Raw genomic sequence first — 19,865 nt, 5'->3', positions numbered from 1 at the left:
GTTAAAATCATTTTCATAGCTTAATTTTGCCTAAAAATAAGTTTTTCTAGGGTCACTAATCGATTACACTGGAGAGTAACTGATTCAGGGTTGAACAACGTGTTTCAGTAACCGATTACTCAAAATGAGTAACCGATTACTCAGAGTTGTTGTTTGAAAATTTTAAAATTTTTAATCTGAATAATTGATTACTCTGTGCTGTTATATATAAATTTTTTCAGTTTGTTTAAACTTTTTCAAACTCATCTTCCTCATCAACTCGTGCTCTCTCTTGTTGAACCCTCTCTAACCCTAAAATCTTCGAGAAAGCCAAATTGATGTGGAACCGATAAACGGACTGTTACTGTTGAACCATCTGAACCTGAACCTCCTAACCCTCCTGAACCACAACCGTCTGAGTTTCATGCTCAATCGTCCACATCTTCTGCCATGCCTACGAACCAAATGATTATGGATGAGTTGTTTTCTCTTTGAGGCTACATCACTAACCGAATGGATGCTCTCGACTCTCAGAATCAACAAATCAAATATAAACTTCATTGCCTCTCCTCTAGGATGGATAGCATGGATATTGATGAAGACAATTCTGAGCCTGAGTCTTAGAATATTTGTTGTTAGGATTTTCTGGTTGTGTTGCTTTCAAAATTCGAACAAATTTTTAATTATGTTTATTTGTTGTTTTTAAGTTATTGCTGCATATTCCTGGACAAGTTAATTTATGATGTTTTGTGTTTTATTGTTCCATTCCTAGTTCATTTTTGTTGTGAGACAAATGAAATTTATCCAAAACTTGTGCAAGTATTTTACTGTAACATGAACTTTCGTAAAAATCGTCTTACTTCCTATATCAAAGGAAAATGCATTATTTTAGATCTTAAAACCTTTAGTTCATTGTTGTGTAACATACCCTCTCAAGGTAGCATAATGGATTACGGCCTTGTGTGTGAATGGAATAATTATGATCGGGAGAATTTTTATCATACTTTATGTAGATTTTCAAAAAGGGAAATAGAAATGCATAAGCAACAGGGCTTTGGTGAAACCGTCAAAAACCGAGACATCCTATTTGCTGGATATCTCAAGTTTGAGGACCATTTGCTTCATTATTTTTTGAGCTATATCATCTTACCAAAATTTTCAAATCATTCTCAAATAAGTGACATAGAACTCCAATTGATGTATGCTTTAAAGTTTAACATCAAGATCAATTGGGCTCTAATGATAATGAGACAAATGTGGACTGTTAGAGGTACTCAAAGTCCTTTGCCATATGCAAAACATTCTTCAACATTTCGGTGTTTCTACAAATGGTGAAACGAAGGTGCCTCTGAATCTTCGAGAAAGCCAAATTGATGTGGAAGTGATCCACAAAATGGGTTTCACCCAAGACCCTCGAACCCGCACCTATAAACATAGAACCGATAAATCGACTGCTGTTGTTGAACCATCTGAACCTGAACATCGTAATCCTCCTGAACCACAACCGTCTGAGTTTCATATTCAATCGTCCACATCTGCTGCCATGCCTATGAACCAAATGACTATGGATGAGTTGTTTTCTTTCCGAGGCTACATCACTAACCGGATGGATGCTCTCGACTCTCAGAATCAACAAATCCAATGTGAACTTTATTGTCTCTCCTCTAGGATGGATAACATGGATATTGATGAAGACAATTTTGAGCCTCAGTCTTAGAATATATGATGTTAGGATATTTTTTTATGATTGTATTGCTTTCAAAATTCGGACAAATTTTTAATTATGCTTATTTGTTGTTTTTATGTTATTGCTACATATTCCAGGACAAGTTACTTTATGATGTTTTGTGCGTTATTGTTTCACTCCTAGATACATGTTTGAAACATCTTATTTATAAATTGCAATACTTTCTTATCTATATATTGATCCATACATGAGTATATGATATTATATTGATATATCTTGATTATATAAGTGTATGTATGCTATATATATTGTGTTGGAATCTCTTTATTTTTCTACTTTTTGATGAACTAAAAAGGGGGAGAAAAGTTAGGGGATGTATTTTCTGTAAAATTATTTCAGGCACATTACTCCAAAAGAAAGGGGGAGCATACTCAAGTCAAACTTCAACATATCTCAAAGTATGATGCTCTCAAGAAAACTACACTGTCAAAAAGATCTTGGTTTGTCATCATAAAAAAAAAGGGAGATTATGAAGAAGATCTTTGCTCCTGAACTTGTCAAGGTTTTGATGAAGACACCAACATCACCAAAAAGAAGAAAAGGAAGATTACTTATGAAGACCACGAAGATTAAAGCTTCAAGACAATTAGTCTAAGTCTAAATAGGTACTTCTATCCTATACTCTTTAATATACCAAAGTAGTAATGCTCAAAATATTTTTAAAAAAATTGAAACACTTCAAGTTTTAAATGAAAACATTTTTCAAAATACTGTGTAACAGGTTACTGAAATTTGAGTAACAGGTTACATGAGTGAAAATCAGTTATCCAACAATATTTAAATTGGAGTAACTGATTACTCAAATTTGAGTAACCGATTACTCTAAGTGAATTTTAAATTCACTGCTGGATAGAGAGTTTGAGTAACCGATTACTCAAGTGAGCAACCGATTACTCAATGTAATTTTTAAAAATGTAACATTTGGGTAATCGATTACCCACTTACTGTAATCGTTTACTGAGAGTTGTTACACCAGTTTTTCAGATTTAAAACTCAAGAGTTTTCATTCCAAACGAAATGCCTTCATTCCAAACAATTCCTACTCTTTCATAAAGGCACAATGACTAATTGGAAAGCCTATCTAAAGGCCTTAGAACTCACAATGAAAAAAACTCTCACGCAACTCTTTTATAACTCTTTCACACTTTTCTCACAACTTTCCTACACTTTTCTGAAATAGTTTTTTGCCCTTCTAGCAATTTGAACTCAAACTTTGAAAGCTATTTTCTTGAGTTGCTTGAAGTAAAGTGTTTTAAAGTTTTGTAAACTTAAGGAGCATTATTTACTAAGTATACAAAAGAGTTATTGGATTGCAAGTGATATTTCATTTCATACTTGTAAAGGCAATCCAAGTCATCATTGTAATTCTTCATTCATTGTAAATGCTTTCTTTCACGGGGTGTGAATAGAAAGGGGATAGAGTTAATTGGAAATGTGTTTTCCCATGGTATAAGTATTAGTGAGTGTGTAAGGTGCATAGAGATCTCAGAGTGAGATAATGTAATTACAACTCCTAATATTTAGTGGAAAATCTCTTGTGCTGCAAGAGTACTGGACATAGCCTTCAGTGAACAAGAAGGTGAACCAGTATAAAAATCCTTGTGTACTCTCTTCTCTCTTACATCTTTGATTTATTCTTGTTTATTTTCTGCAATATTATCTGCTGCACTTTAACTCTTCATTTTGCAGAAAAAGTGGTCATAATTTCTAGTCAACTAATTCACCTCCCCTCTCTTAGTTGTAATCTCAGTCTTACAGATATACCTCAATGCCCAAAAAAGAAAGACCAGCTTTTATATATACAAGCTCCAGGGTAATGCCTAAGGCAATTATCATTTCACATATACTATAAGTGTTACGGGCTTGCAGTCGCGTAGGAACACTTGTTGGGAAATGAAGTATATTAGAGCAACCACAATATCAAACAATATATTCATTCTTATTTGGTATCCTATATTATTTTATAATTTATTACATCTCCCGATGAAATAAGAATATGTTGGGATATAACGTATACCCAATAACCAATTTGTCATGTTTATAATAATAAAGTTATATGTATTATTATCTAATATCATATTCATTGTTTACAAAATAATTAATATGAAAGGTCATTGATTAAAATTAGAGACTTGTTATTATAATAGAGATTATAATAATGAGAAATAAATATTTTATAATTTTAATCTGAATTGTTCTTGATCATAAGATTATTGAACTTAGGACAATACTAATCGAGATAGATCAATATATGTGCAATGGTCTTTATTAGATAAAGATTAATAAATCTCATTTATTAACTTACACATATAAATGGTGCATATAGAGATATGATCATTGAACTGACTCAAAGGAAAATTCCTAGTGGTTAATATATTACATTTGAATTGTCAATAGGATATTCTTATGAAGAAATATATATTATCCTTAGACTTGATATTACCATAGTAATTAACAAGTTATTTATTATATTTTGATATTGGGCACCTAATACCTTATGATATTAGTTGAATAATTATTGGGTATATTAAATCCTTGTAGAATTAGTGATTAATCAAGAAAGAATCCATCAACTCATGGTAATGAGTTTGAGCTCTATAGAAATAAAGACATTGGCCAAGGGACATTGAATGAATGAAGAAATGATTTTCTTAAGTCATTCACTACGAGTTAACTTATTAGAATTTGACAATTAAATCATATTCTAGAGTTAACATATAGTTGTAAAGATAGAATGAAATATTATATTAATCTTCTAATGATTTTAAAATAAAAAATATTACTTCATTTCTATCTGGTCGTTAATGATTGTTTCTAGATGCCAACCTTAATAAGTAAAATAATGAGTTAATTTACTACCGATTTAATAATAAACCTACGGGGTCACACACTAACGAGTGTTCTGATTTTTGTTGGATGAGAAAATATCTAAATTAAATAGTTTAATTTTGTATATTTACTTTTATGTAGAATATTATTGTATTTTTTGCTAGCACAAACAATACAAATAATATTATTTAGTCATCTTTAATATAATTAAGTGAGACTTAATTGTAATATTTCAAAGGTTTAAAACTCATAGTCAGTTTTGAAAACCAAAATTTATGCTAAATTAATAGGTTGTTAATTGTCACTAAATGGATTGAAGGAGTTTTTGGTTTTATATATTATAAACCAAAATTTATGCTAAATAAATGAGTTGTTAATTGACACTAAATGAATTGAAGGATGTTTTTGTTTTATATAAACCAAAACTCACGTAACCTTCATGGTAGAAAAGTAACATAACCAATATACAAAGAATCATATTGCTTTCTTTCAATTCTTTCATTTTGGTTTTATTTGAGTTAAATTTTTGCTCCATGTGGATCAAGGGTTGATACAACAAGGATTGATCTCGATGTGGATACGCGTGTAGGACCTTGATACTTTTGAAGGAGAGCTTTTTTGAAAGTCATTTAAGTCTCCTGGGGTATTTTTACAAATATTTTTGTCCACTTATTATAGTGTATGCATATTTTAACACAAATAAATGAATTATTTTCCGTTGTGCATGTTATGAACACGCTTAATAAACGTTCAGAATAACATATATTTTCCCCCACAATAGTAAACATCATTCTTATTCTTATTTGAGTTCCATAACATCCACATTTTTACACATTGGAGAATAGAATGGAAATATCGTATTATGTTAAGAACAACATTAGCAACTACTATGATTGCTCTTATACACAATGGCCATTTTGATGCACACATGAAGCTGCTCACTAAGCAATCTGACATGGACATATTGCACCGCCTAGCTAACCTGACAACAACTTGGCTCGGTCAGACACAAGCTTTACACGGTCAGACTCAAGCCTGGCACAAGCCATCTTGTTGAAGCAGGTAGCTCATCGTGCACCTTGGGAACGCCCAGTTGGAATGACACACCTAGCCAAGGCGGGACAAGCTGCTCAAGCAGACAGCTCAACATGGCCACATAAGCAGCCAGGCGAGCTGGACCCAGCAAGGGGTCAACTTGACTTAGCCACCAAGAAACCTTGACATCCTGCATGATCTTACTTGACAAGGACTCCTGAGCAATTTTCAAAGTAGCCCACAATAGCCTGGTCAAGTAGCTCACAACTAACTTTGGCGAGTCAACACCAAGCATCTGACTAAGTTGCTTGGTCATGGACCAAACCCATGCTGAAGGGTTTGATGCGCCTGGCGTGGGCAAGCAAGTGAACTAGGCAGTGCCCTGGTTTGCCTATAAATAAAACCATATTCCATCCATTTAAAAAAGGCACTTACACTTGAAAATCACTTCATTCTTCATACTTCTTCTCTCTCGATTTTGTAAGCCTCGATTCTAAAGCTTATTCTAGGTAATTTCTTGTAAATTTTACTTAGAATTCAAGAGGAGAAAGGGGATGGAAAATGTGATTCAAAAATATAATTTTGTAATCTCATTTGGTTCCAAAAGCATCTCATCCTTGGAGAGATGACTCAAGCTCCTAAACATTGATTTGGATTATGGTGTAATGTTATTTCTTCTCTTCTTTTGTATTATCTTTTGAAATCAATACGTTCAAGTTATTACTTTTTTTGTTAAGTTTTGATTCTTTATGAAGTTCTTAATGCGGTTCTAGCTTGATCACCTAAAACTTGATTTAAAGATAAAAGAAGCTTCTTCTTAAAGTGTTGATAAGTGAACTAAAAAGTATAACCTACACCTTAGTTCACCTGCCACATCAAACATCTATTTTAAGCAACTTACGTTCAAGGCTAAATGATGTTAATGGAGCCTGAAGTATGGTGTGACAACCTACTCCGACGAGTGACACTTAACTATCATTTAGCGTATTTCATAAGGTTTGAAAATCATCTTATCATTCTAGGACACTAGATGAAGGATTTAGAAATGATGTGTGGAATTAACCAAAAGTATAACACATAACTTAATGTTTTTCAAAATCATTTGGAGTTTAGAAATAATTCATTATTTCAAAACAATTTTCTCCTCAAGAATTTGTGAATATTAGTTTATGTTTTCCTTGTTAATTTTTATACAATACAACACAAAATCATCAAAAAGTGTTTAATCATTATTTTTGTTATAATATGTCTATATGATTTTCTTCTATTAAGCAATTCCCTTTTGTTCGACATAACCCTATACTATACTACAATTGAATATTGAAAGAGATGCAAATGTAAAATAGTAAAGTGTTAACTTATAAATATTATTTGTTGACAAAGAAAGAAACCTTGAATCAAAGTGCAATTTAATTTATAAATTGTATGTTTGTGAAAAGGAAAAATACATAGTTATAATGAGTGATCTAACTACTAACTTTTATTTTCTGTCATTTACTTTTCGCAACTAATATTTATTTATTGTTTTATTCTTTATACCAACCCTTCGAAAGAAGTGGTACGGTTAAATTATATGGAAATAGTTTGGTTAATAAAGGAAAATGAAAAATAAATATCACTCATTATCATTTGTGTTAAATTGCTAAATTCATACCATTATGTCGGCGTAGAAATTTATTCCAACAAAGCCGAGATGGTATCAAATTGTTAATAATTCAATAAAACTAAGTTTTTGATTAAAGGAACATTCTTGAAACCATTATACCAACGTTGGAATTTACTCCAACAAAGTCGAGATGGCGAGTAAAGAATCGATCTATCATTAAATCAATCAGAAACTTGACTAATCACTCAATAATAGCATCGACCTCTGAAAACTCTTTCAACAAACATTCTGGATGACTCTTCCCAAATTTGGGAAACATCCCCACAAACTATGGATGACCCTGATCTAATACAGACCTCAGCCCATAGTAGCCCATGCTCTAAGGACATACTTCATTTTCATATTTCTAATCAGGCCTTGGGTGGTCAGCTCTCACCAAAGACTCTAAAATTTGGTGACTCAATTTGGGGTCATCAGGTGACTGTTTTGGTGGACACGGGTAGCTCACACAACATTCTCCAACCACATATTGCAAGTTTTTTACACTTGCCTATTACTCAAACCACTAATTTCTCGGTCATGGTGGGTAACAGTGCTCACATCTACTGTACTGGACTATGTAACGATACCTTTATCACATTGAAAAATCAATATTTCATCATTCCTTTTTATTTACTCCCAATCAAATGTGTTGATGTTATTTTGGGTATTGAATGGCTCCAGACTCTTAGTCCAATTATTTCAGATTTTTCTGTCCCATCAATGTAGTTCACTATGGGCGACTCTACTATAACTCTCACTAGATAATGTTCCTATAACTTACAACCATCAACCTCCACTAACACACTAGACTTTTCCACACAGATAGCATAGCCACTTTCCATGCCATTTCTATACTCCCCCCAGACCTACCTAACACCACACACATTCCAGACCAACAAATACAAACATTACTCCAAACCTATGACTTAGTATTCTCTACCCCCTCTACACTACCCCCACCCAGATACCATGACCATTTTATTCCACTCATTCCCAACTCCACACCAGTTAACATCAAACCTTACCGCTATCTACATTCTCAAAAGGAGGTTATGACTTCTATGCTAAAGGAGATGATAAACGTTGGAATTGTTATCCCAAGCACTAATCCTTTTTCCTCCATTTCATTTCTTGCGTCTAATCGTCTGGTGCTACAACTAAGAGGATGGATAGTCAAAGAATTGGTTAATACCATTCTTAGTAGCAGGAAAAAAGATGGGACTCAGAGGTTTTGCGTGGATTATGGCACCCTTAACTCAATAACTATCCTTGACCGTTTCCCAATTCCTACTATTGATGAGTTCGAAAATGCTACAATTTTATTCTAAGATCAATTTATGATCCGTCTATCATCAAATTAGAGTGCATCATGCACACACTCACAAGACAGTCTTCCACACATTCGATGGGCACTACGAGTTTTTGGTGATGCCATTTGGGCTCACAAATGCCTCATCCACTTTTCAAGCGGCTATGAATGATTTGTTAAGGCCTCACTTGCAGTGGTTTGTCATAGTTTGTTTGATGATATTCTTGTCTATAGTTCAAACTTGGAATCTCATTTACATCATTTACATATTGTGTTAGACCTATTGGTTTCTAATCACTTTTATGCCAAATTGTCCAAGTGTATTTTGCATTTTAACATACCAACAGAGTTTAAAACACCTAATGACATAAGAATTATATACACCAGAACAACAAAATTGGGCGACCAAACTTATTGGATTTCAGTATGAGATCAAATATATAACTGATACCACTAATCATGTGGCTAATGCTTTGTCCAGGTACCAAGTTGAGGAGGTGGCAGTTTTCTCATCATTATCTTCTCCACTCCAAAGGGACTACAAGTTATTCACAAAGCAGATTCAGATACTACTATGCAACAAAAATTCGGTTTTTCTAATGGCTTAATGCTTTATGAGAAAAGGATATCCGTACCTGATATTCATGGACTTCGAGAAGCTCTTATTGCATAATATCATTCAACACCCACTACGGGTCACTCCAGCCTCAAACCCACTTTGGCTCGCCTAACTGCCTTGTGTTATTGGCCTGGAATCTACACACAGACTAGGGACTTTATTCGGAGGTGCACCATTTGTCAATATAATAAATATGTCCTGCAAAACAGAATGGTTTTTACAGCCGTTGCAAATCCCTCAAAATGTTTGATGATTTATCGGTGGATTTTATCACTCACTTACCTTCATTTCATGGACACACTTTTGGTGATTGTGGATCGCCTTACAAAATATGCCTATTTTGTGGGTCTTCCTTCCAAGTTCAACGCCGAATCTCTTGCTAACCGGTTCTTGACAGAAATTGTACGCCTCCATGGGGTCTCACGATCCATTGTTTCCAATCATGACAAGCTATTCCTCAGCACTTTTTTGGAAGGAATTTTTTCGGCTCCTTAGGACAACCTTGTGTTTTAGCTTGGGGTACCACCCACAAACCGACGGAGAAACCGAGGTCGTCAATAGATGCTTAAAAACATATATTCATTGTTTCAGTGGTACCCAACCGACCAAATGGTTTTGTCACCTTCCTTTAGCAGAATATTGGTACAACACGAACCAACATTCTGCTACAGGCATATCTCCATTTGAAGATTTGTATGGACGTCCACCTCCTACTCTTAAACACTACACGACCACCACATACTCGACAACAACCATGCCGAACAACCTAAAAAAGCGAGCACAAATGCTTACAGTGTAAAAACAGCATCTCATCCGCGCTCAACAAAGAATGATTGCACAAACTCAAACAGGAAGACAAGACACTAACCTTTTCTGTGGGTGATTGGGTACTTCTCAAACTTCAACCATACAGACAAGTGACCTTGGCTCGCCGTGTTTCTCATAAACTCAGCCTGCAATATTTCAGTCCCTATCAAGTCCTTCGTCGAATAGGTATGGTAGCCTATGAACTCTCACTACCAACAATGGCAAGAGTACACCATGTGTTTCACGTGTCTTTCCTCCATCGATTCAATGGAGACCCGCACACTCAGTTTATTCCTTTACCTCACTCTGAGTTTAGGGATGAAGTGGAAGAAAATCATGTTCCACAAGAACATGAAATTGTTGAAATAGAAAGGGGGGAAATTGGCCAAAAGCCCATCGTTGAGCAGAGAAAAAACACGGGACTCCAAAGAGAAGTGAATAAAGGTAAATGTGTTCACAATACCTTTTCAACTCCTACTCATCCACTTCACTTCGTGGACCCAACCGAGGGAATTGTTGGACCGTCCAAACAAAATGATAAAATGCAATCTAACAGTCCACCTTTGGAGCCATTGGGTTTTCCAGTTGTCATTAATGAGTCAATCCTTTTTTCTGCAAGTTCCCACTGAGCCGTTGGATGCTCTAAACCAGCTACAACAAGGACAACATGATCATTGCACTGCACCCAGCCCAAGAGATATGATTAAAGCAAACAGTTCCCCATGTCCTGATAACATGGTCCCCACACGACACCTCTACTCACCACATGATTTATCAAAGGACAATGAGTTGGCTCCTTCTGCACCGGCCACGTGGATTCCCCAGATTTTTCTTTTCCAACACCCCACCTAGGATTTTCCAAATCCCACCCATAACAACCAGCATGCCCAACACGTGGAACTAAGAGGGTGCAATTCTGGACAGCCCCAACATGGGCTCTTCCACCAACAAGGCCCATTCTTCCAACCTTGAGGGCAAGGTTGTGCCTGATGAGGTGGACAATGTTAGGGTCCAAAATGTAGAGAGGCCCAAAAGAGATGTAAAGAAGCCTTACTGGATGAAAGACTATGTAGAAGATTAAAACTCCTCCCAAAATATCTTACTTTTCAGTTATTGCTATTGTAAGATCTGACTAGATATATGGTCCAGATCATTTTTATCTTTCTACACTTTGCTTTATTAAGGAAGAATGAATGATGAATGCGTATGAGGAATTTCCGGAACTATTTTCTAGCAATTTTATATTTATTCTCTGCATTCTTAGTCCATTAGTGATAAAATAGCATAATCATCCTAACATCTTAGTGGATGAATATTTTGAGTCAATTCACTTGAGTTAATTACTCAATTTTGATAAAAATGTATAGGACTTCAAGATCTACTACTTGTGTAAATAGGAAGAGACTAAGAGGAATTATGAATGACGTGGGTAAAGGATAAGATGCAAATATTTTCATTCATTTGTTAGGACTTGGGACTTGAAAGAAAAGGGTACCGCGATAATTGTGTTTTTCTTTGGTTATACAATTCAAATCATTAAAGCAACTTCCAATCTTATTTCTCTTCAAATTTCTACATTTTTTGTAAACATTCTCATCACGGAAGAAAAATTCTAATCTTATTTCCCTTATCTATGTAAAAAATTCTCTAGTCTATGGTCCTCATAAGAAAAGCCATCACGAAAAAATTTCTTTGGTCATTCATTTAGTTGGACAACACCTCTAAGCTCTTAGATACTAACAACATTTTACAAACCCTTATGATATCATTTGCAAAAGGCATAAGTGTCCAGGATAAAACATATCATCACTCAAAAATGTGTCACTTGTTTGAAACTAGTTATGTTTGCCTCGTAGTAAATCACAGAACATGATTTTAAACATAGGCAACTAGATTTATATCTATACACCATGGTTCATTTATCTTTGCTCTTCAGTATTTTTAAAGGAGGTCCCTAACAATTGAAAAGAATATATTTAATAAAATAACAATTTAATATCTATACATTATAATCAAGAATTTACACAATCAGTACAACATTTAGTATTCATGTACACCACAAATACAAAGTGATGGGATTTGGGATTGGTTATTTTAGGATTTAGGGTTTGCATGAGATTAATCCAACTCAAAAATTAGTCTATTAGGTGTGAGAGACTCATGACTTAAGTACCACATTGAGTTTGTTATGCTACCTAATATAGGACTCTAACATTTCCGGTCCCTATAAGGGCCAACGTACATGACGACTTTCACTCTACCGACATTAACTTGATGTAGCTCTTTCTCTTTTTGGCAACTTCATTCATCTATTAGTATTCAGTAATATATCTTAATTTAGCCTATAGGTAGTCCTTTCTGTGGCACAACTCTCAATGAGAGCTTTAATTGTTAGGACTTAAACATATTAGAGTAGTTTAACCTAAAAAACTAATCTATTAGGCGTGAGTGTCTTATAACTTAAATATCATATTAAGTTTGTTATGTTTACTCCTAATAAATTCATCTTATAAGAAGACGTACATCAACCAAACTTAATCCTAACTTTTCGACAAGAATATCAAAAGATGGAAACCACGTGGTTGGACAATCATAAAAGATGCAAGTGACTAGTCAATACAATGCCATATTGTCAAAATAGCCGTCTCAAGAGTATACAAAATGCATCCATAATTTCCTAAGTTACAAGAACACCCAACTAGGTATAAATAATAGACACACAAATGATGTATAGTAAAAGTGTCCATGGGAAGCCAAGAAGTGAAGCTATTAAGCTTTTGGGTGAGTCCATTTAGTAAGAGAGTTGAATGGGCATTAAAACTCAAAGGTATTGATTATGAGTATATAGAGGAAGACGTTTTCAACAAGAGCCATCTTCTTCTAGAGCTTAATCCAATTACTAAGAAGGTTCCAGTTCTTGTTCATGGTCAGAAAACAATTGCTGAGTCATTTGTTATCATTGAATATATTGATGAAACATGGAATGATCAATATCCATTGTTGCCTCAACAACCTTATCAAAGAGCTATTGCACGATTTTTGGCTAATTTGGTTGAAGAACATGTGAGTTATCAAATTTCATTAATTTCTTGCAAAAAATAGTAGATTGATTCTTCAAATTATATTTATTTTTAATTTAAATCTGTAAAAAAAACCAGTTTTTATTTATTTGAGAAGTTTTTCGCAAAATTCTTAATTATCAATTGGAGTTAACATCTTGAACTTATCATGAATATGACTTCAAAAAACTATAACTCATTTTTTATGAAAATATGTCATTGAAATTAGCTTTTAAACTACAAAGCTAATGAAATAAATAGTTTAAAGAGTTAATTTGAAATTATAAAATAATTTAAGGACTTATTTAAAAAATTATAGGGTCAATTTGAAATATAGAATGAATTAATTATTTTTTAAACTATTATATTCCATTTGGGCCCATTTTCTTGCTAGAATTCAGATTTTATATTCCATTTTTCGGGTACACATCTGTTGTCTCATAATTTGTGTCACTTCATGTGCAATGAACTTGTGATTGATCAGAAAAAATATATTTAAGTTAAAATTTAACTATTAAGTATTTTCCTGACCAATCACAAGCTTATGATACATGGAATGACACAAACTGTGGGACAGCAGATTTGCTACTCCATTTTTTCACCTTAATAAGTTAGGCTAATGTTTATATTCTTTAAGGGAGTACATAACCATACTAATAACTTATTTTTCAATGTTTGTTTTATACATGTATATGTTATATAGGTTATGAAACCTGCATTTGTTGCAATGTGTGCTACCGGTGAAGAACGTGAAAAGGCTATGAATGTAATAAGAGAAGCAATGTATAGGATAGAAGAGGAGATAAAGGGTAAGAAATTTTTTGGAGGGGAAAATATTGGGTACCTTGATATTGCACTTGGATGGATCTCTTATTTCATTCCTGTTTGGGAAGAAGTTGGGTCTTTAGAGATAATAGACCCTTTCAAATATCCAGCCACTTATGCATGGATGACCAATTTTATCACCAACCCTATGATTAAGGACACATTATCCCAAAGAGACAAGATGATTGATTACTTTCACAATATGAAAAGGGAATATTCTTCTACTTAGCAATGCTATTATTACAAGGATTATATATATTTCTTTATATATGTGTATCTTATTGTGTATGTTGGGTTTAACTCTCTAGGAAAGTTACTTTTTCAAGAGAGTATACTATCATGTTTTGTAGAAGAGAAGGCCAAAATCTTGTAAATGTGTGAGATGGAATGAAAATTAAATAAATTTATGTTTGTATTTTGAATAATTCTAAATCATTCTAATTTCAGCATAAATTTTTTCAAATATTAATTCAGCAAATGATAAATATTTTCTTATTCTCAATCCTTGAGATGAGTTTAAGAAATCATAAAAAGAACATTAATATTGCAAAATTAAGTACATTACAATTTATTTATTTCAATATTTTACTTCACAATATTGTACTTCCACTTTTGGATTCTTCAAACACAAACATTTTTTATGAAAAAAATATATACACATTAATAATAAAAAAGTTTTTTTTTGTAATAGTATTATATTATCCATCTTTCATAGATTAATTACATGAATGATAAATGATAAAGTTATTATGTAAAAACTTTATATTAATGAAATATGAATATCAAACTCTTTTTTATATTAATCTATATACAATATGTGGGGTGGAGAGTGTAATGAGATAGTTAGGCCTGCCGGGACCCACAAATTAAATGTGTTGGTCCTAGACTCTTGGTGCTAATTAGTGCTCTTAAGGAATTAAGAGAGTAAAAATGTGTGAAAGAATTTGTTAAATTATGTATCATTTATATTTAATTATTATAATTTTTAATATAAGTAATATAAATGAATAATATATGATATATTAATTATATATAAATTTTTATATTAACAGTATATGAATATTACACCTAATCAAAAATTAGAAGATATGTATGAAAACTAAAACATACAATTTCAAATCTAACAAATTCACCATTTTTCATAAAACATTTCCTCTTCTAATGATTTCTTAACTAGTTATTATTCTACTTAAGTCACTTTACCTAGTAGAAAATGTTTTTTAACTTATCTCAAAAAATGTGATATATCTCAATGTTTTGGAGAAGATGTCCTTGGAGAAAAAGTATTTAAATAGCAACCACACTAGTTATTTTTAAAATTGTTCTAAATAAATTAGAACATTCTTAATTTGTTCTTCAATGTGATATGTTTATTTTATAAATTATGTTCTTAAATAAGAACGAGGAGAAAGAAACAAGGTGAGAGAATGAAAATGACATATGTTTGATTAAGAATGAGCTAAGTTGTAGACCAAAATAAGAATAATAAAAATATTTATCATTGTGGGGAAAAAATATATGTTATTCTTATTTCATGAACAGTTATGATAATAAATTATAAAATAATGCATAAGACCCAAATAAGAATAAAAATATTGTTTGTCATTGTAGTTGCTCTAATTCCTTTTTATGCTAATACCGTTTAAAGATCTTAAACATTTGATTAGGAGTAATCTGAGTGTTTTAAACGATGCCTAAGTTTTTATTAGTTTTTAATGGGTTAAGTAAATTGCCCTCTTCTCTCTGAACTTAATTAGTTAGATTTAAGTGAAGCACTCTCTCATAAATCATATAACATTGCACATAATATCTTTCTGACATATATGACTCTAAAAAAGTGGAAAAAACACTACATCATACATCAACTCAGCTTTTATCCTATGTTTAGGTCCAGGAAGGTTTTAAGGGACTAGTTAACTGAGGGATTGATTCTTGGATCAACGAGGTGTTGGTCTAGTGGTATAAGGTCTCGCTAGATTCCTAAGATGAGCAAAAATTCAAAAGTTCGATTCATGAGTACGACACTTGTTGAGATGGGCAATCACAAACCACGAAAGAGATTAGTTTCTTACCCAAAAGGATGATAGATACTATTGGTAGGACAAAAATAAATTAAAGGAGGGAATAAATTGAGGTCAATTTGATGAAGCAGGAACCATGTTATACCCGACATAGTCTCAAGTCTCAACACAGAAATAATAATGACTTTAAAATAAAAGGATAACCACTGTAAAACAATAATTCTGACATAAATAAATAAAATTAAAGCAAACATAACTTATTTACAAATAATACCAAGTAAAATACTCACTGCATTTACAAGAGTACGTAAATGCTTACTGTCATGACAGAACAGAAACATAAAATAGAAACAGAACAGTTTGAAGAATTCCCTGCGATCAAAGAATGGCACAACGATTCTCACCTCGCTTACGAAGTTCTTCATGTGCCATTTCAAGGTGTTCTCTGAGTTTCCGAATTTCGTCGTCTGATTTGAGTTGAGCTAACTTAGCCTTCTCCTCTGCCTTAAGTCTCGCAGTTTGCTCTTCTGCCAATTGTTGCTCAAGCCTTGTAGTTGCTTCTTTCAACTTTGATTCGACCTACACAACAATGTCATTAAATGCCGATGATGGAGTAGCTAATGTGGTAGCTCACTTTCAGAAGGTAAAGTTTGGCGTAGTGAAGGAGACATCATTATTCGAGTAAGCGGTTACTGTTTTCAAGATTTGAACTGCTACCTTTTTTTAAGTTACAAGACTAATCATTAAAACGATATTAGATCCTTAAAATTACACCTTCATCTCAAAATAATAATAAATGCTTAACAGTGCTGAAAAATGCATACAATAACAATTTATGATCTGATGGGGCAATCCGGTTCAGGAGCAGAAGGAATTGGAAGACAAACTAAAATCAAGTGACATGAAATGATGATATTAGAAGATATAAAAAGGTACCATCTCAGTAATTCTTTTTAGCTGGTCATTATAAGTTTGCTGCATTTGCTTTCTAAACTCCATTATCTCTCCTTTTGAATATCCTTTCAAGGAATCAGCAGCTTTTTGTTGTTCACTCAGCTTTATTGCTCCCTCCTGTAGTCAAGTGAGGGATTCGGTGACGTCATATATAAGCTTATTTGTTTAGTCTTTTGTATTTAAAAACACATTTATATATATATATATAGCTTGTTTGGTTTAACTTCTATGATTGTAACTTCGAAAAAGGGTTGAAATTCAGCTTTTAGTGGAAGCTGATTTGTTCACTTTCACAAACATTTCATCCAAAAACAATGATGGAGAACCACTTTTGTTTAAAATCTAAAGAAACATTCCAATATTATTATCTTCCAAAGAAATGGGAAATAATATCACCAAATTTTGCAAAACATTTACCTTCAGTTCGGTAAATAACTCATCCATATAAGGACGTCCACCATTCTGTGATATAACTGTGTCAACAAGAGAGAGAAGTTGTTGAACTTGTTCAAACTTCTTTTTTCCATCCTTAGTCTTGTTATCAAAAAGCACACGGCGGTTGTCACATAGAGCAAGAATTTCCTACAAAATGATAAAATTCAATTGAAGATCAACAAATATCATAGTTTTCCATTTAAAATTTTGCAAATCGATTAAAATTTTGTAAATCGAATAGTCCAATATTCCAAGATATTCATGCAATACAACAGTCTTATACTACTGAAAGCACCATAATTACCCAAAAAGAATGATATAAAAGCAAAACTAGGAAAGACATCTCATAGCTATTTATTTCAAAACTGAAAGCCATGAACAATTGAACACAATTATCTCATAAACTGATTGAGTATCACCAAATCAGTAGAATAGCCTTCAGCTTCGAGGTTTATATATTCTCAAATTCAAAAATAGCAAACAACCCAGTTAAAGCAATCATATGGTGAACATAGAAAGAACACCAGACCAAGAAAATAGTCTTACTTCTAAAACGAAAAACTTTCTACAGAATATAAAAGAAAGCCAATATAAACTGAATATACTGTAACTACTCAATTTCCTTAAGAAAATATCCGTCAATAGAAAGGGACAAAGGAGAAACAACCATGTTTTCTAGAAGCTTAAAAGGCCGCACACCATGCAGCTAGAATACCACAAAAATAAAATCAGCATACAACCTCAACTAGCTTGGCCTCAGGAGTCTTAAAAAAGTACAAGAAACAACGGCAACTTAATTTACTAAGGTAAGTATACCTATCCCTGAGCTCACCCGTATGTTACATCTCCTCAAGTCTGAAGATTTGTATCGCCTAATATCATACTTTTGATGTGCATTGTCCATTTTATTTTCTTTCTTAACAGCATCAAGTATCATACTTTTGATGTGCAACATTAACAAAATTGTATTTGTATGTCTAAAAGTATCTTTCCCAATCTAGAATATATTCAACCTCAAATTTATGGTATTTCAAGGATTTATGAATCCATGATTCAACTTATAACCCCAAAAACAAGCTCACAGAGCAAATCCAAATCATTATACTCAAATATACCTGCAAAGGCTCTGGACACTCGCGACCCAAATAATCATCAAGTGTCTCCTCATCATCTTCCAAAGCATCCCCTCCAGTGAAGACCACAATCATGTAGTTAACAATTTTGTCTCCGAACAAAGTCTGCAAGCTACGTAAAGCAGCCTCCTCTTCCTGAGTAAAGCGGGTTCTTACAGAGAACACTACAAGGACAGCATGGATCCCATCCTTGGCCATATCAATACATTTGACTATTTCCTTCCCGACAAACTCAGATCCAGCCGAAAAATCAAACAGTCCTACAGAGCTTGTTAGGTTAGACTGAGATATGATGAGACTTATAAGAAGCACGTGAAAAAGAAGCAACACAACCACTCCCCTTTAACTCACATCAAACACAGAATCACATAATGAGAAGTTTCAATACTTTACCTGGAGTATCAATAACATTCACATGTTGTCCATCACTAAGAACAGTTCTCTGCAATTCACAAGTGCTCGTGACGCCAGAGGAGCTTAACCTTGAACTGAAGGCCTTCTTTCCAAGGATGCTATTACCTGTTGCACTCTTTCCGTTGCCAGTACGACCAACCAGGACCACTGTCTTAGTCTCATTAGTTGTTGAAGCAAGCTCCCAATCATCATCAATAGAACTTCCACCCATCATATAAATTTAGGTCACTGCAAGGACAAAAAAATATCCTTACTAAACTACTAACAAGAGACATCGATGATAGTGGCATGTAAAAAGGGCGGCTCAGTGGATGAGGCTCTTGTCATAGTCACATGTAAATATCTTCGAAAAAATTCAACAAAAAGATAAAACCAACAAGTTACCAAATATCAATAGCTATGTTAATCCAAGTATATACCAATAATAGAGCAATCATGTTCTTTTGCTAACCTAATTCCCACAACTTAGATAACAAAAAGCTTAAAATTTTACATTTTAAAACACTACAAGGAATCTAATTTATTAGCATAAAAATATACCATGTACAAGAATCAATACAGCATACAAACCCTAAAACAATTAGAAGAACATGGAAATTTAGTGGAGTGTTGGGAATATAAACAGGATCAACCCTTTCAAAGATAGTATTGTTATAAATAGTGATACACAACAGCAATTGCAGTTGTTGCAGATCCTAAACAACATGATTACAATCGCAGCCGCATCAGTCATATTTTTCCGCGATAATAGTAAACATAGTAGCCACAACAGCAATTTAAAACAAAAAAAACCACAAAAGGGCTAAATTTAAAAACAAGAATCATAATAAAAAAGATAGAGTTGAAAAAATATACAGTGATGAGATGAGTAAATCTATGTCGTTTTAAAAGTTATAATGAGAGAGAAATTGTCTAACCCTGAAAGATCTTTGTTTTTCTGTTGAGAACCAAGTGGGGTAAAAGGTTGCTTTGGAACACAGAAAACCAAGCAATATAGAATGAAGGGAGTATTAAGGAAAGTATTTTGGGAGTAGTCAACAAGTTTTAGATA

General features: G+C 33.2%; 2 protein-coding genes across 3 annotated transcripts; one reads left to right on the top strand and one right to left on the bottom strand.

Annotated features, from left to right (window-relative positions):
* LOC109360653 (glutathione transferase GST 23-like) lies at positions 12,620-14,268 on the top strand. Its single transcript, XM_019605693.1, has 2 exons — positions 12,620-13,036; positions 13,736-14,268. The coding sequence occupies exons 1-2, from the start codon at positions 12,719-12,721 to the stop codon at positions 14,084-14,086; spliced, it is 669 nt and encodes a 222-aa protein (XP_019461238.1). The 5' UTR covers positions 12,620-12,718; the 3' UTR covers positions 14,087-14,268.
* On the bottom strand, positions 16,084-19,865 carry LOC109360638 (immune-associated nucleotide-binding protein 9). 2 transcript variants are annotated; one of them, XM_019605675.1, is made up of 6 exons: positions 19,732-19,865; positions 18,794-19,042; positions 18,383-18,660; positions 17,250-17,414; positions 16,815-16,949; positions 16,084-16,457 (listed from the first exon to the last, which is right to left on the bottom strand). In XM_019605675.1, exons 2-6 carry the CDS (start codon positions 19,026-19,028, stop codon positions 16,257-16,259), a joined length of 1,014 nt encoding a protein of 337 aa, XP_019461220.1. In that variant the 5' UTR covers positions 19,029-19,042; positions 19,732-19,865; the 3' UTR covers positions 16,084-16,256. The 2 variants fall into 2 exon arrangements, with proteins under 2 accessions (XP_019461220.1, XP_019461227.1); XM_019605682.1 differs by lacking the exon at positions 19,732-19,865 and adding an exon at positions 19,668-19,719.

This window comes from Lupinus angustifolius, chromosome LG01 (genome assembly GCF_001865875.1).
Source record: "Lupinus angustifolius cultivar Tanjil chromosome LG01, LupAngTanjil_v1.0, whole genome shotgun sequence".
Lineage (NCBI taxonomy): Eukaryota > Viridiplantae > Streptophyta > Magnoliopsida > Fabales > Fabaceae > Lupinus > Lupinus angustifolius.
Note: the sequence above shows the minus strand (reverse complement) of the source record. Positions and strands in the feature narration are given on the sequence as shown.